Source organism: Macrobrachium rosenbergii, chromosome 53 (genome assembly GCF_040412425.1).
Source record: "Macrobrachium rosenbergii isolate ZJJX-2024 chromosome 53, ASM4041242v1, whole genome shotgun sequence".
Taxonomy (NCBI): Eukaryota; Metazoa; Arthropoda; class Malacostraca; order Decapoda; family Palaemonidae; genus Macrobrachium; species Macrobrachium rosenbergii.
Window position 1 is genome coordinate 3,860,324 of NC_089793.1, and position 26,812 is coordinate 3,887,135.

The 26,812-nt window shown below is 35.0% G+C and overlaps 1 protein-coding gene across 6 annotated transcripts in view; it reads right to left on the minus strand.

Moving 5' to 3' along the window:
* Positions 1-26,812, minus strand: part of Elk (Eag-like K[+] channel) — a 451,009-nt gene that overhangs the window by 64,899 nt on the left and 359,298 nt on the right. For all 6 annotated transcript variants that reach the window (XM_067096523.1, XM_067096526.1, XM_067096524.1 and 3 more), the window contains exons 4-5: positions 7,944-8,084; positions 4,978-5,111 (exon numbers count right to left, since the gene is read on the minus strand). In XM_067096523.1, the coding sequence (XP_066952624.1) occupies positions 4,978-5,111; positions 7,944-8,084 (275 nt within the window). The remainder of the gene's footprint in view (positions 1-4,977; positions 5,112-7,943; positions 8,085-26,812) is intronic.

Sequence of the window (26,812 nt, forward strand, 5' to 3'; positions counted from 1 at the left end):
GAGAGAGAGAGAGAGAGAGAGAACTGACCACCTCCACTGCCTACACTTACGGGGAGGAGGACAATCTAATAAAGGAAATAACAAAAGAGGATAACAGAGTTATCCGCGCCCTCTTTTTCTCTCTCCTAATACTTTCGGTAGGCTTCTATTCAATTGTTGTTTAACAAAACAATACCCAGAGGACTCAGTGACATTCTGGACTAAAATCGTATCCTGTACACACACACATACACGTGTATATATATCCTGTACACACACATACACGTGTATATATATATACACGTGTATATATATACACATGTGTATATACATATATGTATATAAATTTCTGACTCACATCAGGATCGAACCCAGGTGTTTCAATTGAAAGACGAGGCCGCTGCCAACCAAGCCACACAGTCTGTCAACTGGAAGACCTGGGTTGGATCCTGATGAGAGTCAGAAATTTATTTCTGTTCCACAAGTAATTGTGTGTCGTTTATATATATATATATATATATATATATATATATATATATATATATATATATATATATATATATATATATATATACTATATATATATATATATATATATATATATATATATATATACTCGTATATATATATATATATATATATATATATCAAGGGCTCCCTTTACAATACTGAATTGCAATAAGACTTATATGACAGAATGCTATGGCTACATAATTAAACAAGCGTAAGGAAAACACAAGGAATTTCACATATAATTACCCAAGAGAAGGGGATATATGTAAATTAGCCAGTGACGCATACAAACTCCAAAGTGGACAAAAAGGATAAATAAGGTTGTTGGGAACACCGAGGCTACCAGCGCTGACCTCTGGGGACTTATCTCTCGGATGCTGTATGTTCATTTTAAACCTTATTCTTGTATTCTTAACTTAATCCTTATTCTTCTATTCTTAATTTAATCCTTACTCTTATGTTCTTGATTTAATCCTTATTCTTGTACTCTTATTTTAATCCTTATTCTTCATAATGTGGTTTTAACAGAACGTTTTTGAAATGAAAAACAGAACTCAATAGAAACTGCGACAAAGCAAATAGAGTTCTTGATGTTGTCAAATACAATGACATTTAAGCCAATGCTTTTGTTCTTATGTATAATGAGGGACGGTGAGTCAATTAACTTCTGAGAGAGAGAGAGAGAGAGAGAGAGAGAGAGAGAGAGAGAGAGAGAGAGAGAGAGAGAGAGAGAGAGAGAGAGAGAGAGAGTTGATTCTTTGTTTCCAAACCTGTTCCCAGCAAATTCTATTTCAAAATACATTTAAAAAAGTTGTGTAGGATTACGAGGACACACACACACACACACACACAGAGAGAGAGAGAGAGAGAGAGAGTTTATTCTTTGTTTCTAAACCTGTTCCCAGCAAATTTTATTTCAAAATACATTTAGAAAAGTTGTGTAGGATTACGAGGACACACACACGGAGAGAGAGAGAGAGAGAGAGAGAGAGAGAGAGAGAGAGAGAGAGAGCACAATGGAACTTGACCCTGACAGAACAACATTTCAAGTACACAGGCACCACGACAATTAAATTTCCGCGGTAAAAAAAAAATAAAAAAATAAAAAAATTAAAATATTCCCCGGGCAACTAGACAGCGCTTTCATTATCAACACTTTCATGCCATTTGAAATGAAAGGCGAAATGTGTATCCCTCGCACAAAGCAGTTTTATTTTTACATTTTTAAAGAAGAGGCCAACTGGATATATGACCTCTTTTTCTAGCCCAGGCTCGAAGTAAACAAGTAAACAAGAAAATGTGGAGAAAGAGAAAGATTGTGTGAGAGTGGGTAGAGAGAGAGAGAGAGAGAGAGAGAGAGCGATTCCACCTACAACCTCTACTAAACCAATATTCTCTCTACTAATTTTATAACCCTCTCTGAAGAGAGAGAGAGAGAGAGAGAGAGAGAGAGAGAGAGAGAGAGAGAGCGATAATTCAGTCAGTTAATAAAACCAATTTGCAAACGTAAGTCAAACTTAATAAAACCAATTTGCAGTTTTAATTAAAATTCAATAAAGTCAATTTGCAAACTTAATTAAAATCTAATAAAACCACCTTCCAAACGCAAGTAATAACGAGAAAAAATAAATAAAACCCAAGACAGAAATCCAGTACAAAACGGAACGAAAACAAAATAAGAATCGCAAGAAATAAATAAACAAATAAATAAAAAAAAAAAAATGACATGCCTATTACGTAACCAAGAACGCAATACCTCATTAAAAATTAATGCTCCCCTAAGAGACCTCTCTCCTTTAAATTTCCCCCATCTCCTATTTTCTAGAGTCTGGATCTAGGAGCCCTGTTGCCAAGGAGCCCCGAACTATCTCCCTATTTTTCCTAGATTGCTTCTAGAGCAGATGAAAGGATGTACAAACATAACCACGAGTGAAAGATTAAGCCCTCACGAATGGGCTATCATAGTACCTTATAGCTGCTGGAGAGAGAGAGAGAGAGAGAGAGAGAGAGAGAGAGAGAGAGAGAGAGAGAGAGAGAGAGAGAGAGAGAGAGAACCCAAAACCATTATTTTTGAGCAAGCTTTCTGAGAGAGAGAGAGAGAGAGAGAGAGAGAGAGAGAGAGAGAGAGAGAGAGAGAGAGAGAGAGAGAATTCCAAAACCATTCTCTAGAGAGAGAGAGAGAGAGAGAGAAACCAAAACCTTTCTCTAGAGAGAGAGAGAGAGAGAGAGAGAGAGAGAGAGAGAGAGAGAGAGAGAGAGAGAGAGAGAGAGAGAGAATTTATTTATAACATCTGCTGAAAGCAGTATTCTCTCTATTGCTTTTCTAAAGAGAGAGAGAGAGAGAGAGAGAGAGAGAGAGAGAGAGAGAGAGAGAGAGAGAGAGAGAGATTCCATTTTAACCTCTGCTAAAGCTATAGCAGTATTCTGTTTTTGTAGAGAGAGAGAGAGAGAGAGAGAGAGAGAGAGAGAGAGAGAGAGAGAGAGAGAGAGAGAGAGAGAGAGAGATTCTATTGATAGCCTCTGCTAAAGCAGTATTCCCTCTATTGCTTTCGCAAAATATTTTGAGCAGAGACTGACGATTAATACGGAGATTGCAGGAAATAAAACTTTCGTTTTGTGCGCGTGTGCGCGCTGTTTGGTGAAGTTCGAGAACGTACGTGTTTTAAAGTTCACATTTTTTCCTGAGGGGGTGGTCCTTTAAAGACAGATTTAAAAACTATAATGGATATCTTGCTCATTCCATATTGGACATTCAGCGCGTTATAACATTCATAATCCACAGTAACACTTGTCAATCAAACGGACCCAAAAAATGAAAAATTAGCTTTACATAAAATAACGTCCTGCTTTACCCATCGATTAATACTGTGCCAACTTTAACCGTTAATTAGGTCTTATGCCAGTTCTGCCCAGTAAAGCCAGTAATGCAACAGAAGCTTTATATATTACACATTTTTACGCCAGTTTTTCTTAAACAAAACTTACTACCACAGCTTTATCCATAGAATCTACTAACAGCCCCTCCCCCCCCAAAAAATACATCAGCTTTATCCGTAAAAATTCCCACGCTAACTTTATCCACGATACAGACCAACACCATCTTATTATAAAGCATTACACTAGCTCTGTTGCAAAAACTCCTACGCCAGCTTTACAACCTTCTCCATAGTAAATCCTACGCCAGCTTTATCAACCAAAACCCTCTAGAGCTCTACCCACATAAAGCCCTAAGCCCGCTCTGTTCACAAAAAAGTCCCTCTGAAGTTTCATATATATAAATATATATATATATATATATATATATATATATATATATATATATATATATATATATATATATATATATATATATATATATATATATATATATATATATATATATATATATATATATATATATATATATAATTATTATTATTATTATTATCCAGAAGATGAACCTATTCATGTGGAACAAGCCCACCACAGGGGCCATCGACTTGAAGTTCAAGCTTCCAAAGAATAAGGCTTTACGATCCAATCCGAGGAGAAACTTGACGGTGAACTGATTAAGATCAACAACACTCGGTACGAACTTCCCACTGACTTCGTCTAGAAGAACTGCGTCGCTTCCACGCGGCCACCAAGTTGATAAACAAAAACTTGAATGATCTAATTACCGGAAAAATCTACTTTGGGAGTTTGGGCAAAACGCGGATTAAAGACGTAATCAAAACGCCTGAATTCATTTCTTTCAGGTGAGCACGCAGTTGATAAGAATGGACGTAAAGGTAAAGGAATAAGCGCATTTAGAGAGAGAGAGAGAGAGAGAGAGAGAGAGAGAGAGAGAGAGAGAGAGAGATTTATATATAAATTTCTGACTCACACTGGGATCGAAGCCAGGTCTTTCCATTGAAAGATAATGGTTCTACCAACTGAAAGACCCGGGTTCGATCCCGATGTGAGTCAGAAATGTATTTCTTTTCCACGCGTGATTGTGTGTTGATTGCTTCTAACATTATATGTATGAATGTATGTGTATATATATATATACATATACATATACATATACATAATATATATAATAAATACACCCTGCATAGTGTACGTAGCTGTGTTAGTGAAAAACTAACGAATTTAACACACATTATATATATATATATATATATATATATATATATATATATATATATATATATATATATAATATATATATATATATATATATATATATATATATATATATATATATACAGTATTATGTATACATACAGTATATAAACAGATTGAGTTTGGTTTACTTGCAGTTATTAATTACACTGCAAACTGAAATACTTACCCAGTAAAAGATTGAAACCCCATAAAACCACACACCACACACACAGACAAATGCATACAAGCCCGATCAACCTAACGTCAAAATTTTCCTAGACGAGGCCTTATAAACTATGCAAAACAACAGGTATAAGGAATGTAACTTGAAAAAAAATGCCAATGGGTACTTACATTGTTCAGCTTGAGCTTGTTCTTGCCCTTGTCTTGGGTATAGTGCCCCGACAGCTGGTAGAGCACTGCCCGGCTTCGTCTGCGGCCGTATTTGGCAGCGGACGGGGCCTCGGGGTCCAGGTTTTCGTTCTCGTCTGAGAAGAAAAGGAAGAAGACAAGATGGCTTATTTTGGTGACCTGAAGGTTTATGATAATGAACTGATAGTTCAATTTGCTGAACTGGAGGTTAATCCTGATGAAATGAAAGTAAATTCTTATGAATAATAATAATAATAATAATAATAATAATAATAATAATAATAATAATAATAATAATAATATGAAAGTTAATTTTTGTGAAACAAAAGTTCATTCTTGTGAAGTGAAAGTTCATTCTTGTGAATTGAAAGTTCATTCTTATGAACTGAAAGTTCATTCTCATGAAGTGAAAGTTCATTCTTGTGAATTGAAAGTTCATTCTTATGAACTGAAAGTTCATTCTCATGAAGTGAAAGTTCATTCTTGTGAACTGAAAGTTCATTCTTAAGAAAAAGAAGTTCATTCTTATGAAATAAAAGTTCGTTCTTATGAAGCAAAAGTTCATTCTTGCGAACTGGAAGTTCATTCTACTGAAATGAAAGTTCATTCTTATTAACTTAAAATTCATTCTTATGAAGTACAAGTTCATTCTTGTGAACTAAAAGTTCATTCTATGAAATGAAAGTTCATTCCTATATACTGAAAGTTCATTCTAATGAAATGAAAGTTCATTCTATGTAATGATAGTTCACTCCTATATACTGAAAGTTCATTCTATGTAATGAAAGTTCATTCCTATATACTGAAAGTTCATTCTATGTAATGAAAGTTCATTCCTATATACTGAAAGTTCATTCTAATGAAATGAAAGTTCATTCCTATATACTGAAAGTTCATTCTAATGAAATGAAAGTTCATTCCTATATACTGAAAGTTCATTCTATGTAATGAAAGTTCATTCTACTGAAATGAAAGTTCATTCTTATGAACAGGAGATTATTTGTGATGAACTGAAGGTTCGTTTTGATGAACCGAATGGTATTTTTGAATGAACTGGAGCCGAATTATGAAAAACTTTAAGTAAATTCGTATGAATTCACAACCAATTGTGAATCATTTAAAGTTACTTTTGAAGAAATGAAGGTAAATTCCGATGGGATTAATGTTACTTAAGATAAACATCAAATTCGGATGGTTATAAAAATAAAAAAAAAGTGAAAAAAAAACTTCTTTAACGAATCGAGCATCTAACGACCATCCAATCAAGATAAGTGCAAATTGTTCGTTCGCAGAAGACGCTTAACGTTTAATTTGAAGATTTACGCTCTCGCTCTCTCTCTCTTCTCTTAATCCGTTTTGTCAAAGCTCCATACATTTATGGATACGTGCACCATGGATATTTGAGTTATTTCAGAGGCAGTTTTTCCTCTCTCTCTCTCTCTCTCTCTCCTTAATTCGGTTTGTCAAAGATCCATACTTTTATGCATATATGGACCCTGGATATCTCAGTTTTTTCCCAGGCAGTTTTTTTTCTCCCCCTCTCTCTCTCTCTCTCCTTAACTCGGTTGTCAGAGATTCATACTTTTAGGAATATTATGGACCCTGGACACCAGAGTTTATTCTCAGGGCAGTTTTTCCATCAAAATCCCCGTCGTAAAATTCCACTCGCTGGGATAATAGTAGTCCACCCTGATTGTAATCAACTACCAATCACTCGCCCCTCTTCCTCAGTATCAGTCCATATTTACCATACACGAATTTCTGAACTTTCTCCTTTAATTATTTTTTTTTCCTTTTTTTTTTTTTACTTAGCTAGTCTTTCCTACCCTTCTTTATCCGTCGTGATCTCTCCCTTCTGGAAATGAAGCGATCAGCTGCCATCATCCCCGTTTTCTATTATACATCTCGAGTTTAGGAGATTCTTAATCTCGTTTTCTATTACGCACCTCGAGTTTAGGAGATTCTTAATCTCGTTTTCTATTACGCACCTCGAGTTTAGGAGATTCTTAATCTCGTTTTCTATTACACATCTCGAGTTTAGAAGATTTTCAGTCACGTTTTCTCTTGCACATCTTGTGTTTTTGAAGATTCTCAACACCGTTTTCTATTAGACATCTCGGGTTTAGGAGATTCTCAACCCCATTTCATATTGTAAATCTCGTCGATTCTCACCCTTCTCTGTCACTGCCTCATTTACTTGGGATGTATTCCCTCCAATATATATGAAAAACAAGAAAAAAGGCAAAAACAACACAATCCATCTCATCAATTCTCATCACTAATCTCATTTACCTGGGATATCTTATTCCTCAAAAAAAAAAGAAAGAAAGATATAAGTAAAGGACGACAGAGTCGAAAGGCCTCGCAGCACTCCAGTGTTTCCCTTTCCTTCGTGGATTTTATCTTTATTTATACATACATCACGTGCCATATCTTCGTGATTCATTTATACACACACACACACACACACACACACACACACACATATATATATATATATATATATATATATATATATATATATATATATATATATATTATTAAAGGACCTCATTCAAACTGGATGGTATCACAGTGGAGTATTTGTTCAGAAAGTTACAAGCTTTCTTGGACAAACAGTCCACATTATCAGGTATCCGTACAGTACAGATACTTGATAATGTGGACTTTGTCCAAGAAAGCTTTTTCTGAATAAATACTCCATTAGATACCATCCAGTTTGAATGAGGTCCTTTTAGTAACTCTACTGATGCACAGAACAATTGTGTATGTGATAAGGTTAAATTATACATATATATATATATATATATATATATATATATATATATATATATATATATATATATATATATATATATATATATATATATATATATATATAATGAAAAACAATAACAAAAAAAAAAAAAAAACAAAAACCTAACAAAAGCAAAAGGGGGAACCCTCACCTCCGTTCTCGTAGTTGTTGTAGAGATCCATCTCCTCGAGCTTCGAGTTGGTGACGTCCTTGTGGGAGGCCAGGAAGAGCACCACCTCCCTCTTCTCGTTCTTGATGGGCACGATGTCCAGCAGACACCAGAAGGAGGCGCCTGCATGGGAGGGAAAGAAGAAGAGTTCTAATTGAGGGTGATTTCATTATTATTGTTATTATTATTATTATTATTGCTAAGAAATTCTCAGTCTCGTGAAAAACATTTTGTGTAGTAATACAGTTTTTACTATATAATTGTAGATTTTTATTACACAAATAATAATAATAATTATTATTATTATTATTATTATTATTATTATTATTATTATTATTAAAAGAAGCAGAAGAAGAAATTCGCAGTTTCGTGAAAAACAGTTTGTGTAGTAATACAGGTTACTATATAACTGTAGAATTTTATTACACAAATTATTATTATTATTATTATTATTATTATTATTATTATTATTAGAAGAAGAAGAAGAAGAAGAAGAAGAACCCTATTCATATATCCATCCTACGTAAGGAACTGGAATATAAAATTTAGCACAAAAACCAAGCGCTGGGACCTATGAGGTCATTCAGTGCTGAAAATAATGTTGAAACTACTGTCAGAACTGGGTGGAAAGCGAGATGGAAGAAAAAGCACATGAACGGAGGTCCAGTAAAAGGGATGAAAGAGGGTGTAGCCAGGGGCCGACGGGACGTGGCAGAGAACCTTAAGTGATGCCTACAGTGCACAGCGTGAGGTACACTGACGACACTAACCCCCACTACGGGTTCCTACGTAAGAATGAGGAAGCTGATGAATGGGAATCAGATGGGTTTTTATCTCACTTTACTAATGAAATAAGCGTTGATTCGCAAACACCAGAACCTGATAAGAGGGGAAATGCAAATGAGTTCAAATATAAAATATATTTGATCACTGCATTCAAACAAGCCCAGTCATACCTCAGTCACCGGATGTTTATCCACAAACAATTCCCCTGATTTACAGAACGTTATTCAGTGTCCACACCAAAGAGGGTCTCTCTCTCTCTCTCTCTCTCTCTCTCTCTCTCTCTCTCTCTCTCTCTCTCTCTCTTTCCAGTATTCATGGTGAAATATGATTTCAATCTCGTCACCCATGGAGCAAGATCCTGTACGCATTTACGAGAAAGGATAACAAATAAAATAAACCCTAAGGTATTTAATTTTCTTAACATAATAAGGAATGAAGGGTTAAATATTGTTATAATCAAACACAATAATCCTATTGAATAACATACCAATAAATACTATGAAGTAAGCACCTTGACCATTTTGCATATCAAGTATAATCACAGTTAGGACTAAATCTTAACCAAACTCGCATTTTTCATAACCTTATCAAAATCACCCCCCGCCCCCACAAAAAAATTACCATAATCTCATAACCATATCATAGCCTCAGCAACTATTACCATAATCTTAGTTAAAATTAGGACTATGCCCATTGCAATGGAGGTGGTGATAATTACCACAGCTGCAGAATTGTTAGAGTTCAGAAATCTATCACACTACAAAAATTAAACTAATACCTTTCTCGAAATTCAATTATGAGCTCCAATAAAGTATGGTCGTTACACTGGGGTGTCTGGTGATGAGCTCAAAGGTTCCTAAACTATGTCAAAATGAACTTAGTGCCTATATATATATATATATATATATATATATATATATATATATATATATATATATTTATATATATATATATATTATACTCAGGTGATAACGGGTAATTTTTCCTGAAGGAAAAGATTTGGGATAACAGACAAACACGAACAAGGTCCTAGCTATCGAATAAAAGTAATTAAGTAATAACTCTTATCGCCATGACCCAAGTTTCAACAATCGTAAAAATCTTCCACTAAGGTTTTAGCTTGTAATACTTCTTCTTCTTTCGATATATATATATATATATATATATATATATATATATATATATATATATATATATATATATATATATATATATATATATATATATAATAATGAGCCCATAAAAACGCCAAAATGTAGAAAGTAAAGGTTATATTTCGGAGACCAAACTGTCTCTCTCCTCAGGCAAACAGGGAACGAGAAAGTTGCAGAAAAGCGGTATTTATACCACAAGGTCCACAGGTCAGCCGTTCCGTCACTCCAGTTGACAATTTCTCTTTAATCTTCTTAACCGCTGTTTGGAGGAAGATTTTTATCTATGATATTTGAATCCCAGGCATTCTCTATCATATATATATATATATATATATATATATATATATATATATATATATATATATATATATATATATATATATATATATATATATAGTATAATATATATATATATATATATATATATATATATATATATATATATATATATATATATACATACTTGAAGTACATTGAAGAGAGAGAGAGAGGGGGGGGGCTTAAATAACCTCTACTTGGAAGGAAACACAATACAGCAATTGAATTCGTTCTCCTCAGACTTCCGACTATAACATTATTAGGGTCGTTGGAAAAAAATCACAAGGAGCGATATTGAGAGAAACGGACATCGTGAAAAGTTTGTTGATGTTTCGTTTTATCTGATCCTTTTGAAAGATTCAAATAAATGTGTTGGACATCCGAGTGTTATGACCTCTATGATATGCACCGGACGCATCCACTGTAACTCGAAGCTTGCTACATGAGTATTAAACTTGTATAATATTATTTTAATATTAATATAATATGGGGGTTTGAGTGTCTGCAACCTAAAGCCATCGTATTTTTTATTCAGTTTATTACAATGGCCGAGGTTAGAATCGACTTTAGTTGCAGATCCAGATTCTCCGTGCAAGTAAAGTATTAAATAAATAAAAAAATGAATATGTAAATAAAAATATAAAAAAATAATTACAAAACAAATAAATACAGACACAAAAAACATGAAGAAATAAAAGTGATAAAACCGTTTTGATTCGTAATTTCATGCATTGGCAAGGATGTACGGGTCATCAAAGATTTGTCAATCATATGTCTTTTCGTCTGTCACTCTCTGTCTCACACACGCGCATGCGCAGTCAAAAAAAAAAAAAAAAAAAAGGTGGGTATCGCAAACCGGAAGTCATTCCGACAGGATATTGACTGCAGATCGAATCCGGGCGACCATGCCTATCCTCTGCAAATTAGCATGCTGCAATCAACGAGATACGTCGCGTGAAGGACGATGACGCCCCGGGGGCAGATGACAGTCAAGCCACCTGACGGGAAAAGTGACAGTGAGTCTCGTGCCATCTATCGGCGAATGTCAGAAGTTTTCCCGCGACTTAAAAATCAAATTATGCTTGACGAGAATTTTTGTATGTCATTTTTGCTGCCGTGTCCGATGCGCCGACTGCCTGTACGTGTAATTTACTTTTCCCGGATTGCACGTCAGCAGGCGGGACATTATCGTGACGTTTTTCCAGTACAGGAGGACTGCTCGCTTACAGGTCAATTTTCGGCGCTTCGTTGTCGAGGGCAATAAATAAGCTTGAATTCATAAAAAAATATATCGAACAGTAAGTAAAAAAAAAAAATAAATAAAATGTTATGAATTACAGCATCGCTTCCCGGTGGGACCGAAGGAGATATGCTCGAGTGTAGTAAATAAATTTATACATGCTGTGGAGGAGAGGCGTAAATCCCGCAGCAAAATCGACAACGGGCACACCAAGACGGAATAAGATAAGGTGGGTTACGCGCATGTTGCCAGGAGGCATTTTTCTGAGATGTAACCCAGTACCGGGACCTTTCCCTGAAAAAAGTGGGACGCCATATCTTAAAAACTAACCATAGAATTTTCTTGAAAATAATCTGGGACGTTTCCCACACCCTAATTACAGATGTTGACCAACTTAACTAACCTAACCAGAGGCATGGCAAAAAAACCACGGCTGGTGCAATAAGCATAATCAGGAATTTGCTCAATATATTCTGGTTCGGGACCCTTCCTAAAAAAAGGAGATGCCATATCTTTAAAAACTAACCATAGAATCTGAAAATAATCTCAATATGTTAACATCCAAAATCCATTTGCAGTATCTCTGAACAATCCCAACCTAACCTAACTTAGCACGGCAAAAAAAAAAAAAAAAAAAAACGGAAAAAAAAAAAAAAACTCGGCTGGCTGGCCGAACCATATACAGTTAAGGGACTTTGTTGCCGAATGCCGCAGGGAGCTCAGCTGTGCTCTGTGACGTCACGTGGAGAGCACTGAGTCTTTAAGCACACTAACACGACCCTTAGGAGACGTACGCTGACCCACAGAAACAGGGGGCCATTAATTAACATTTCATAGATACCCTTCTAGAGCCAATCAGAGGCACCCATGTCATCTATAAAGAGAACAAATATGGCAGTCTTGTAATATCGGAAGTTGTAAGTATCGCCCCATTGAAACGGATTTAAATATTCAACAAAAATAAATTTCAATTCCCTTCGTCCATACAGATTCGGTCAATTTTACCAGAATAATAATGCAGGAGCTATACAGAATGTGTGGGTATTCAAACACCCAGCAAAAAAAATGGATAAAATACTATACAATATAAAATATTTTTCTTCAGTATACAGGATATTATTTACAAGATTTATACATACATATATATATATATATATATATATATATATATATATATATATATATATATATATATATATATATATACATAGAGAGAGAGAGAGAGAGAGAGAGAGAGAGAGAGAGAGAGAGAGAGAGAGAGTACATTGTCTGAAAAATAGCACATATATCTACCTAAAGTAGTATGTAACTAATGAAAGTAAATTCAAAACTCAACGAAATCTTACTATATACAATACGACGACAGAAAGGCAACACTATGAATACTCCCAAGAAGAAGAAGAAGAAGAAGAAGAAGGAAGAGGAAGTGGAGGAGAATTAGAAGAAGAAGCCAACGACACGCGATAAGCGTCCATGGCAAGACAACCCAATCATGAAGGCAGCTTTAAGCATGGAACTGCCACCTGGCGTCATGATATCGGTAGAGTCACCTTTGGCCTCTGCGCTAACTAGGGCCCTCCCGAAGGCCAGTCAGTTTCTTCTCCTTCCGCCACAGAAGGAGAAGGAGAAGGAGAAGAAGAAGAAGAAGAAGTCCAAAACGAAGAGTCGAAAAACGATTTTCTCCGAACGCAAGAGCAGGCAGAGAAATGATGGCAAAAACGACCTCGCGTGCACGGCAGCCGGGTATGGATTGTGTTCGTTGGAGTGAGTGCATTAAGGAGTTATATGATTTAAGTAATGCAGAGAGAGAGAGAGAGAGAGAGAGAGAGAGAGAGAGAGAGAGAGAGAGAGAGAGGATTTTCGTTACCACCAATTTAATGAGAGCTAGGAGAGAGGATTTTCGTTCTTATCAATCAATGAGAGAGAGAGAGAGAGAGAGAGAGAGAGAGAGAGAGAGAGAGAGAGAGAGAGAGAGAGAGAGGACGCTATGATTTTCACTCAAATTTTTCACACAGAGAGAGAGAGAGAGAGAGAGAGAGAGAGACTGATTAATCCAGTGTTCTCTGGTGTAGAGCACAGAGATAGTAAGAGAGAGAGAGACAAAGAGAGAGAGAGAGGATTATCGCTCACATCAACTCGCGGACAGAAAGCGAGTTTTAATAAGCCACAGGTCTTTACTGGGAAAACTCTCACATGCGAAGGTACGGTAAACATATCAGCATTTGTTAAAACTCTCACACGAGAACTACGTAAAATCTAACACAATGGGATTAGTACAGACCGCCTCTAATCCCATGCAGAGATGAAGTCATTAACTAACTGTAATTCTAGACAAAGTAAAACTATTATTCTTCTACTTTACTCAAATTCATTAATTTTGGTTTTATCTTAATTTATTAAACACACCGATAAGCTTTGTTACTCGTCATTGCTTGACCCAATGATTAAATGGTTACGTATCTAGCTTATCTTCCCCCCCACCCCCTGGCTTAGAGGGGTGGCTCCCCCCCCCGCCTCCTACCCGGCTTAGGGGGTTACCCCCAAAACAGTATAGCCCACAGACATGAGGCTATTCGCTCCACACCTTCTTTCCTCCAAACAGCAACCCACTGCAGTTGTCTTACCACTAGGTACCACTCCCTTGCATGTCAGCTAACAATAGGACACAACGAAACGAGACTTAAGCTTTCTGGCTCGCTTGGGAACCGAATCCGGTGGCTTTCCCTGTAGAGGCGAACATCTAACCTCTATAAGACTAAAATACAAATAAAAAGACTATATATTTTCTAAAATCCTTATTTAATATGAATTAGGAAAATAACAATGTGCATAATTAATTATTTGAATGGTTTTCCACTTGATTTTAATACTCTTTTCTGATTCGGTTATTTTAAGCTTATTGGACAATTAGAATTGTGAACAAACGACTGTTTCTTTTAACTTTATGTAAAATGCAATTCAAGCTAATTTAAGTGCCAAAACTTAAAATTGGCCCTATAAACGTATTTGACGGTGGGTCGCTAAGTTAAGAATAATTTTGACTATTATTATTATTATTATTATTATTACGTACACAACAGAACACCGTTCTGTGTATTCACCAATTAGTATTCACCATGGATATACTTGTTGATCGAATTGTCTACCTAGAGTTGTTATTTTCTCCATTACTATACAATAACTTTCCTTCGTTTCATTTTTATGTTTCCTTATACTGAATGCTGATCATAATTATGCTTAACAATGTCATGAATAATTATAACAATGCTTAACAATGACATGGATATTCTGTTTACATAATAATAACAATAATAATAATAATAATATATACCCTTGAGCAATACTACAATAATGTTGGCAGGGAACTTCCTCGGGGGTTAGTTGATACAGAGAGAGAGAGAGAGAGAGAGAGAGAGAGAGAGAATTTGCACACGGCTCCTCGAGTTTAGCTGGACACATGAGAGAGAGAGAGAGAGAGAGAGAGAGAGAGAGAGAGAGAGAGAGAGAGAGAGAGAGAATTTGCACACGGCTCCTCGAGTTTAGCTGACACATGCGAGAGAGAGAGAGAGAGAGAGAGAGAGAGAGAGAGAGAGAGAGAGAGAGAGAGAGAGAGAGAGAGAGAGAATTTGCACACAATTCCTCGGGGGTTAGTGTTGTTGATACGAGAGAGAGAGAGAGAGAGAGAGAGAGAGAGAGAGAGATATTTGCACACAGCTTACGCAACAAAGAGCAGCTGCGTGTAGTTCCGGATGCAATTGCTTTTGAGTGCTGCCAGAGAGGGTTTGGTTAGACTGTGTTTACATGTTTATTTGCCGTGTGTCTTCCAGCCAAAAATGATCACGATTTTTATTATTATTATTATTATTATTATTATTATTATTATTATTATTATTATTCAAAAGATGAACCCTATTCAAATGGACCAAGCCCACCACTTGATACTTGAAATTCACGCTTCCAAAGAATATTACGGTGTTCATCAGGAATCAAGAGAATGTAAGGTATTGTTTCAGGGAAAAACAAGACATGTCGGTTTAAAAGAAATATCTACTGAGAATCATATTTTTTTAAGGATAAAATGATCTCCCAAAGAACTCGCAAATTATTTCTTAGTGAGAGAGAAAATTTTACTCCCGAAATGGCGCGAGAATAATACTGTACCCAACTGAGGAAAAATATACTTAGAAACACATTTCTAGAAATAAAATTGGGATTTCTCGAAGAATTCGCAAATTATTTCTTTGCAAGAGATTAAATTTCGCTCCCGAAATGATGCAAGAATAACATTGTACCCAACTGTACCAGAAATCATTTTGGGATTCAGGATCCAAGATCATTTTTGAGTGCTGAAAACCTCAAGGCCTTATTAAATTCGACAACAAATATCTGACACGTCCCGAACACGAAAGCGACTGGTATTCAAACGACGGAGGTTGACTTTATTTTTGTGCTAAGCTTCTGCCATTCCGGAAAATATTGCATAAAAGTATTGGTTAATAACTGAAGAGCTATTGTTTCACTAGACCTGCAGGATAAGATAGCAACATACCCAAAGTCTTCGTGTGTCATCTTGGGAGATCTCGGTTTGAGTGATGTTAGGACTTGCTGCAAAACAACATTACCTAGAATTTATTCCTTTTCAATTTTTTGGGACACGGCATTAGAATATGGGACAAAATGAACGGAAATAATGATCGATTGCCATCGGAATATAATATTATTATGTACGTGACGAAATAACAGCAAATTCTCCCCTCAAACTGGATTAAATTCAATGGTAAGTCCATAAATGGGTGAAAATCCGTGGTAAAAGTTATACATATGGTTTTCCTGTAAACAAAGTTCATTACAAATATGCATAAACTTTGTAGATTGCACTAAACATATAATATATTATGGACTGAGAAACTCTTATGGATAAATAGATAAACTAAAAAAAAATATTCTAAGGATTATCTTAAAATATAATCATGCAAAATAGATTGCAAGAAATATAAAATTCATGAGCACATCTAAACTATGGAAATTTTTCCTCGTTTTTATCTTGAAGAAGAGAGAGAGAGAGAGAGAGAGAGAGAGAGAGAGAGAGAGAGAGAGAGAGAGAGAGAGAGAGTTAAAAAACAGAATATGACAAAGGCACTAATGTTAATGAACTCCAGATTCCTCCGATCTCTCTCTCTCTCTCCATCCTATTCTGATGGTGAAAATGCACTAGCTTCCTGATTATCATCTTTCCCCTCAGGTGCTTTCCTCGAGGGGGAGAAAAGATGGGATTTTCCCCTCTGGAACTCTTCTCCAGCCAGAATATTCTCCAATGCACCAAACTTCCTCTTCCAGGTTCTCTGGAATTCCAGGAAGCTGGAGTTTGTTGTCAGTTTTGGTAAGGACATGGGGATCTTCCAGGTGACTCTCTCTCTCTCTCTCTCTCTTTCTCTCTCCAGTGGGGAACACAAGACTTTCTTTTTCTCTCTCTCTCTTTCCCCCAACCGGAGAGCCCAATTCTCTTTCTCTCTCTCATATATATATATATATATATATATATATATATATATATATATATATATATATATATATATATATATATATATATATATGCATAATGTCTGTGAGTAAACACGCCTGCCTGTCTACTCTTCCTCAAGAATGGTAAAAGAATAAAGGAAAAAAAATGTGTCCACCATAAACCGAATATTCTTTTCCTAATCTGTCAGATACAATAGGCTTTCCATTTCAATCTCAGAGAAAGACGTCAGAGACTGATACTTCTCTCTTTCCAGTCACAAAGACGAACAATCACTGAGTTTGCTGTAACGCCCACGCCCGTAGCATCCGAGGAAATTCTTACTGTATAATTTATAGAACGCCCTTTCTTACATATGGTACTGTAATATTCTCTTTCGTAAAGTACTTTAAATATATATATGGCGATAGATCTAATTACTTACAATTATTCTATAACCTGAACCCAAGGGAACGGTAAGCTTACGAACAGGTCTCCGAAACCAAAAATAAAAACAAATCCTTTTTAAGATGGCTACAGTAATGACCTTCCTTAAGGGATCTGGTGAACTAAATACCATTCCTTACCCCTCTAAGTCATATTCCATCTTCCCAAGTTAGGGCATGGAAGTTAGCAACACTAAAGCCAACTGCTTTCAACTCACTATTTTTTTCCTTCCATCTTTAAAGACTTCAGACATTCTCCTTTTTCCTCTGTGCTTCCCATATCTCAGTAGTCGCAACTATCTTTCGTAGGCGTAAGCTAGATAAGGGCATATCGTAGTTTCAAAGCCCTGCTAAGGCAGCAACAGGTAAGATATAGAGGACGATGCAAAATGACAGATTCTTCATTTGATATTCCCGGCAATATTAACTGGATGAAGATCAGAGGTAATAAAATTCACATACACGACAAGATATTTGTAAATAACCTGTTTCACTGACGAAACATCGCTAGCTATTGTAAGAAAAGGAATTATTACATCATAATTTTGCATCAATGTTATACTACAGAAGGCATGGTGTTTGGAATGTGAAGCTAATAATGTGTGTATATATATATATATATATATATATATATATATATATATATATACATATATATATATCCATATATATATAATTATATCTATATACACACACACACACACACATATATATATATATATATATATATATTATATATATATATATATGTACACACACTCACATACATATATGCATATATATATATATGTATGTGTATATACATACATATATACGTACATATATATATAATTATATCTATATATACATATGTATATGTGTGTATATATATATATATATATATATATATATATATATTTAAATATATATATATATATATATATATATATATATATATATATATATATATATATATATATATATTTATATTTACATACATCCCACAAGAAATTACTCACTATCCTCCTGCCTAGAATTCTGCCACACCTTAAACACGAATTAAAAATTGTAAAAAAATGAACTACAGCAAAACTTCATGCGTTAATTAAAAAAAAGGGAAACTAGATCCACCCGACGAGTGCAATGGAATGAAAACGCAAAATGATATTTATATTTTTTATTCACTCCAGCGTAACCCCTTTACCTCTCTATCGCAGCAATCCTCTCTCGTAACCTTTGACTTTCTCTCACAACGCGTTGAGCTTGACAGAGCTATGAAGGTCACTGTGTGACCCAACATTAATGAGGCCACAAACTTGGTAATAATGAGACTTCACTAGAGCAAGTTCAGACATTATAGTGTGATGATATGCTAACTGGGTATACATTTCGTATTTAATTATTAAAGGTCTTACTGAATATACAGTATATATACACACACACAAATATATATATACACACATATATATAATTATAATTATACAAAATATCTATCTATCTATCTATTTATCTATATATACTGTATATATACACATATATAATTACATATGTAATTATATATGTATAATGTGTATATATTCAGTATATATATATAGATAGATATGTTTTTACATCATTATAATTATACTGTATATATTACACACACACACACACACACACATATATATATATATATATATATATATATATATATATATATATATATATATATATATATATATATATATATATATATATATATATATATGTAATACACAAACAGACACACATACAAACAGAGAGAGAAAGAGAGAGGAGAGAAAAAAAATCATATCCCTCCCAATGTTTGTTGTCTGGGGTAACATAAAAAAAATAAGATCCCGTATGTATACTGTATACTTAAGTATACCCGCAGTATCAAACAAAGTCCCTAAAAGCCCCAGAATCGAGGAGGGAACACTTCTGAGACACTTGATGATTGAGGTGCGATTTCCACCAACCCCCTCCGTTCCTCCTCCACCCCCTCCCCCAGGAAACCTACTCACCCACTCCAATTTATATGCAAATCGCAGCACTCGAGAGGGGAAAGCAAGCATCAAATCACTGAGCATTAATGCATGTTACAAGTTTTTTTTATTTTCGTCTCTGTGGCGTTTAGAATAACATCGTGAACCCGTTTAACATAATAATATAATAATATAATATGATATAATATAATTTAATATAATACAATGTAATATAATATAATATAATATATATTTTATATAATGTATAATATCTTTTTGTTGCAATAACTATTATGAATCGAGGACTTGACTGGTGGGTGACTTCACTTGAGTTTTTTTTTAATGTTGTGGAAGACAGGTAAATAAGTTTATGGCCTGGGTACGTATTAAAATAATAATAATAATAATAATAATAATAATAATAATAATAATAATAATAATAATAATAATAATAATAATAAAGTATTATCGTTATTATTATTATTATTTTTATTATCATTATTATTTTTATATTTCCAGATTTGTTACCACAAAAAATTTTGGACCATCTAATTCCTGATGATCTCTTGTCAAAATACAGCTTTTATTAGAGAGAGAGAGAGAGAGAGAGAGAGAGAGAGAGAGAGAGAGAGAGAGAGAGAGAGAGAGAGCATGAAAAACATCATGTTGACCATACCACTCCGACCGGGAGTTACTCCACAAAATGAGAAAAGATGAGGAAAAATTGACTTCCACGAAAGCGGGATAAAATTCTTTTAAAAGTTCGAATCAAAAGTCACGCTTGCAAAGACAAATTAGTCCTTCCTATCAGATGATTAAAGCTGAAGTGACGAGAGAAGAGAGAGAGAGAGAGAGAGAGAGAGAGAGAGAGAGAGAGAGAGAGAGAGAGAGAGAGAGAGAGAGAGAGGCTCTAATCGATATTTGTGGGGATTATCAAGAGTGGAGACTGAAGCTGTACGGTTTTGCTCGAATTTTTAATGATAATAATAATAATAATGGAGTTTGGGACCCGTGATAATTTTGTTGCAAGGAGCTGAGTAACGTCTACAAAGCTCTAAGAATATATTTTAATATTATAGGTAAATCAATAATAATAATAATAATAATAATAATAATAATAATAATAATAATAATAATAATAAATAATGTAGAGTTGGCTTTAAAAGCTCTATGTACAGTATATGTTTTAATATATCTGGGTAAATCAATAATAAAAATAATAATAATAATAATAATTTTAAATTAAAACACCATTCTCGTGTATTAGGATCCACAATATATTACCGACTTGGCTCTAAAATCTCTATATATATGTTTTAATATATCTAGGTAAATCAATAATAATAATAATAATAATAATAATAATAATAATAATAATAATAATAATAATAATAATAATAATAATAATTTTAAATTAAAACACCATTCTCGTGTATTAAAATCCGCAACATATTACCGACGGATTACCCTTAGGTTATAAACACTAAGAAGGTTTTACCATTTTTACAAAGCGTCTCTTCGGCTTGGGAATGATCTTAAGCATGAGACTTACTTTGCAAAAAGTGACAAAAGCTTCTTAGTATTTATAACTTTACTTATAACTTACAGCTTCTAAACAGAATATATAACTATATTTTTAATACTCAACAACAACAACAACAACAATAATAATAATAATAATAATAATAATAATAATAATAATAATAATAATAATAATAATAATATCCTAAATGTTAAAATGTAGACAAATTCAGACGGTTTCTTTTTTATACCACCCAAATGTGAACTTACTTTGCTGTTTAACGCCAATCAATTTCATTTATCAATGAATCGGTACGTGGACTATAATACAGAGTCAATTCGGAAGCCCTTGTATTTTATAAATTCCTAAAACATAATTCCTTTCTTTTAAATCCCATTTTTTCGGAAATCCAGTAAAAAGTTTGTTGCAATTCATCTCAACATGAATATTTTAATAACCAATTTATCTCAACATAAATGCTTTAATAAGCAGTTTATCTCAACATAAATATTTTAATCACCAATTTATCTCAACAAATTGTTCTAATATCCAATTTATCTCAACATAAATGCTTAAATAAGCAGTTTATCTCAACATAAATATTTTAATGGCCAATTTATGTCAACATAAATATTTGAATAACCAACTGATCTCAACATAAATGTTTTAAGTAGTTTATCTCAACATAAATACTTTAATGACCAATTTATCTCAACATAAATACTTTAATAACCAATTTATCTCAACATAAATACTTGATAAGCAATTTATCTCAACATCAATACTTGATAAGCAGTTTATCCCAACATAAATATTTCAACAAGCAGCTTACCTCAAATATTTTAATAACCAATTCATCTAAACATAAATATCTTATTAAGTAAGTTACCTAAACATAAATATCTTAATAAGCAACTTATCCCAGCATAAACATTTTAATAACCAATTTATCTCTACATAAATAGGCTATTTTAATAACCAATCTATCTCAGGATAAATATTTTAATAACCAATGTATCTCAACATGATATTCCAATAACCAACTTATCTCAACATAAATACTTGATTAGCAATATATCTCAACATAAATATTCTGATAACCAATTCTTCTCAACGAACATAAAACCTGAATTCTTTCCCTAGCAAATTTTATCCAGTCCCTAGTGTGTGCGTATGTGTGTGTATGAATCCCCAACAGCTATTTCACCATTCAATAACCCCTCCAGGGAATTCGTCGATGTTTACCCCGCAGGATATTGGCCTGGCCATGGGCTATGAGGCCGGAAAGGTAATGGCACATAACGATAATGAGAGCGATAAAGACAAAGGTGATGGGAACGCGGCCATAACGAGCGCGTAATAATGATGAGAAGGCGAGAACTGAATGGGAGGGGGTGGAGGGGGCAAGGATAAGACATAAAGGAAAGGGCAGGTGGTCGTCAAACAGAAAATGAATGAATGTTAAATATCTACTCCAAATACGTCTGGGTACATGAACATGTTTGACATTCGTATCGTATTGATGAAAATAAAAAAAAAACTAATTTTTAACGTTTGGACAAGCGTGAAACAGAAAATGAATGATTAAATATTAAATATTTATTCCAAATACGTCTGGTTACATGGATATGTTTGAAATTCGTGTCGTACTGATAAAAAATGTTTAAAAAATAATTTTTAACGTTTGGGACAAGCGATATATTTTCAGATGAAAGACATGCGGCTCTATTTAAAGTATAAAAATGCAAATAAAAGCAATGCTTTATTCATAAAACTAAGCTTTCATGAGAGTCACTCTTCACACGAGCAAGGTCTCTCTCTGGAAAAAATCGTGAATGATAAAAGCCTGATTTAAATAATCCTTTCGATCTGAATGAACCCTGATGATGTTGTCTCTGGATTAAAGTGGCCTCATGTCACCGAGAGACTTCTCCGCAAAGCATTTTCAAAGACAACATTCAAACGACCATTCTGCCCTAAAATGGAAAACTGCAGTATCTGTAAAATTTTCGAAATTGAGATATGCCACCTACTGAGCTCGTGAAACACTAATACACAAGTTACTGCAGTTTCAGGATGATTCTTCAATGCTCTATTTAGGGGGTCCCATCTGCAGAATCTGCAAAATTTTCGAAATTGAGATCTGCCACCTACTGGGCTCGCGAAACACAAATACACAAGTTACTGCAGTTTCAGGATGATTCTTCAGTGCTTTATTTAGGGGGTCCCATTTGCAGTATCTGCAAAATTTTCGAAATTGAGATCTGCCACCTACTGGGCTCGCGAAACACCAATACACAAGTTACTGCAGTTTCAGGATGATTCTTCAGTGCTTTATTTAGGGGGTCCCATTTGCAGTATCTGCAAAAGCAGTAGTAAGGCAAGGGAAAACTGCAGTATCTACCATTTTTTTTCAGTTTTGTATTTTTGCAGATACTGCAGTCTTCCATTGTAGGGCAGCATTAGTGTCATGCTGTTGTTATTATTTAAGCATAAATCATATATTCCCTGATGGAGGAAATTTTTCTGCATTAGCTCTTAGACTCGGGATTCTGGCTCTTGAAGGTCAGAGCAGTGATTGTTAATAATCAGAACAGTGGCTCTCAAGAGCCAGAAAAGTGACTCCTGCGAATAGTCATAACAGTGACTCTCAAGAGTAGGAAAAATGACTGTTAATAGTTAGAACAGTCTCTGAGGAGTCGGAGCACAGGCATTCAAACAGTGGCCCTCAAGAGTAGGAAAAGTGATTGTTAACACTCAGAACAGTGGCTCTTGAGAATCGGAATCAAAAATCCTCTGAAATACATACATGAAAAATTCACAAATACGGTCTCGAAAATATATATTTTATGTTTTGCTAAACAATCGCATATAAGACACACACTCTCTCTCTCTCTCTCCGGTATTAAATCCTAATGTACCAAACGACATCAAACCCACTTTCACCACTTCATACACCAATCTTATCCATCTTTCACCTAATTATCTCTTCGGCCCCAGAGACGGCCACTTATCAGGTTCCCGGTTAATTCCGCTATCTTGTAACACACCCACACAGAGGAGGCCAGTGCCTCATTTCCCCTTATACCACTACAGACTACCTACGACTTATTCCACTACAAACTGCCCACACACACACACACACATGAATGCTGAAGGGTGTACCTCTTCATGAATCTCTTATACCAGTTCAAACTACCTACGTCTTATTCCCCTACAAACTACCTACACACACACACACACACACACACACACATACATATACACATACATTAACGCTGAAGGGGTGTACCTCTCCACGAATAGGGACTTAAGACTGGCTAGGCAAGGGACCACAAATCACAAACAACCTACGCCTTATTCCACTACAAGCTACCTACACACACACACTCTAACGCTGAAGGGTGTATAACCCTCTTCATGAATCGGGACGCGCGCTTGGGCAGGCGGAGAGAGAGAGAGAGAGAGAGAGAGAGAGAGAGAGAGAGAGAGAGAGAGAGAGAGAGAGTCAAAAACCTTCCGACAGATCTGGAGTCTAATGAAGAAGCGACGAAGGAGAATAAAGAGAATACCGGATCCCTCTGAGGGAGGATGATTTAATCATTTGTTCGGGCCTTTGATGAGGCGACAGCAGCTCGCCCGCCAAGCCTACGGTAATCCGTTTATGCGAGAGAGAGCCCTCTGCGTCGGGGTTCGCTCTCCCCTTTATTTGTTATTTTGCTTCGGAGGTAATTGACAGGCCGGCCACACTTCCAACCCACAAATAGCTCCTTTGATACTAGGAGTTAGATTGGAACGTGTCTTGACGTTGCTAAACATAGAAGCTCATGTATATATATAGGCTATACATACATACGTATATATATATATATATATATATATATATATATATATATATATATATATATATATATAAATATATTATATATTATATAAATTTCTGACTCACATCGATCGAATCCAGGTCTTTCTGGATTGAAAGAAAGAGCACAACCGACCCACTCACACACACACACACACACACACATATGACCTGTGTGGGTCGTCAGCTGGTAGCGCCCTTACCCTTGCCTTCCCATCGAAACCTGTTCTGATCCCTGATGTGAGTAAGAAACTGATTTTTGTTACACCTCGTGATTGTATGTTGGTTACTTTTCTCTCTCTCTCTCTCTCTCTCTCTCTCTCTCTCTCTCTCTCTCTCTCTCTCTCTCTATATATATATATATATATATATATATATATATATATATATATATATATATATATATATATATATATACACACATATACATATACACACACACACAGTTTATTAATATCGTTATAAGGTTCTTTACCTTCTGATCAAATCATTTTTCCTTTTCCAAGAGCAACTGATTCAACTCCTCTACCCATCTCTCTTTGCTTCCCTTCTCTCTCTCTCTCTCTGAAAAACAGTACCTTCCCCTCGGCAAGCCCTCGTCTTCCTCCTCCTCCTGAACCTGACGTAGCTAGTCAAGAGTGTCTCGGGTTCAACGCCTCTGCTGCTATTGTGTCAAAAGCGTCTGGATAAGCAGTGGCATTAAGGTAAAAAAGGGAAACTTGAAAAACTTTTTGTCAAGTGACACAAGTCTCTTTAAAGCTCTCATTACTGCCATTACTACTCCTACTTAAGCACTTACATCATGTCTCTTGTCTCCTCTCATTACTCTCTCTTCCTTTTCTCTTACTTCCCTTACGCTAGGGTAGAGGGTGAGGAGTAATATCAAGGAATCTCTTTTCCACCTTCCGTGAAATCAGAGTGGCTCTTGAACAATCATTTCAAAAGGTCAAAAGTTGCCTCCAGTTGATTCACGAGTGGGAATTAGGAACCAGATCTCTTGGAAAAAAAGAGAAGAGATTAGGAGATAAGAAACGAGTCTGATACTCGATGACGCGTGCAGAAATAAAAAGGAGTAAACTAAAAGTGTAAAGGATAATTTATAATTTATTATCCAAACGAATGTTCGAGGCAGGAGCTGAGACAAGTTTGTTTACCCAAAGAATCCACGTTTGGTGAAACCGCTTGGGCTTTTTTTTTTGTTTTTTACAAAGGGGCAATAAAAAAGAGTAATATAAATCTGAGTAAGGAGGGGGATCCTAAGTAAATATCAGGCTTCAGGAAAAAAAGGAGGCTTCCAGTACCACTTGAAGAGGAACGGGTTCCTTAAGAGGCAGAATGTGGTAAATTTATACATTTTAGGGAAATTGATAACAGCTGCCATTTACGCTGGTACAAAAACCACGTCTGACTTAGAGCAGGATGCCTTACGTACCTTCTCGATCAGAGGTAATTTATGCAAATCTAAAAGAAGACATAAAACGAAAGAGGATGGAAGAAGGAGAGGTGTTCCAGGGAGGAGGAATTAAAATCTAGAACCGTCGAGTCTCGTTAAAAGTTACAACTGAAAGTTTTCAGAAAATGGACTACCAACAAAATGGCCGGATGAGCGTCTTCGTGTAGAAGCAGTTACTGATTAAATTTTTTTGTGCAAGAAAAAAATAAATTATTTTCACGGCGAAAAATGTTTTTTTTACTTGAAACCATTGCAAACATCTCCAAGATCCGATGTTCCCGTGTTAACATCAAGCACCAATCAAATAACATTATGAAAGCAAATTCGACGTAATTTGAAAACTAATGAAGATATGTTCTTGCATTCAGTTCACATTAGCAAAAGACTGTGTACTAAATAACACGAGCTAATTAAAATCTGTATTCACTGTTGCCGTTAGTAAGCGCGATTCGCTAATTACGTAATCGCAACAGGATACAATTAATTCATCATCACTGCACATGAAAGTTCCCGATCATGAAAGCACACACACACACACACACACACAAATAAATAGCCTCAATTAAATACGTTGATGAAACGGAACTCTGACGAATTTAAATATTT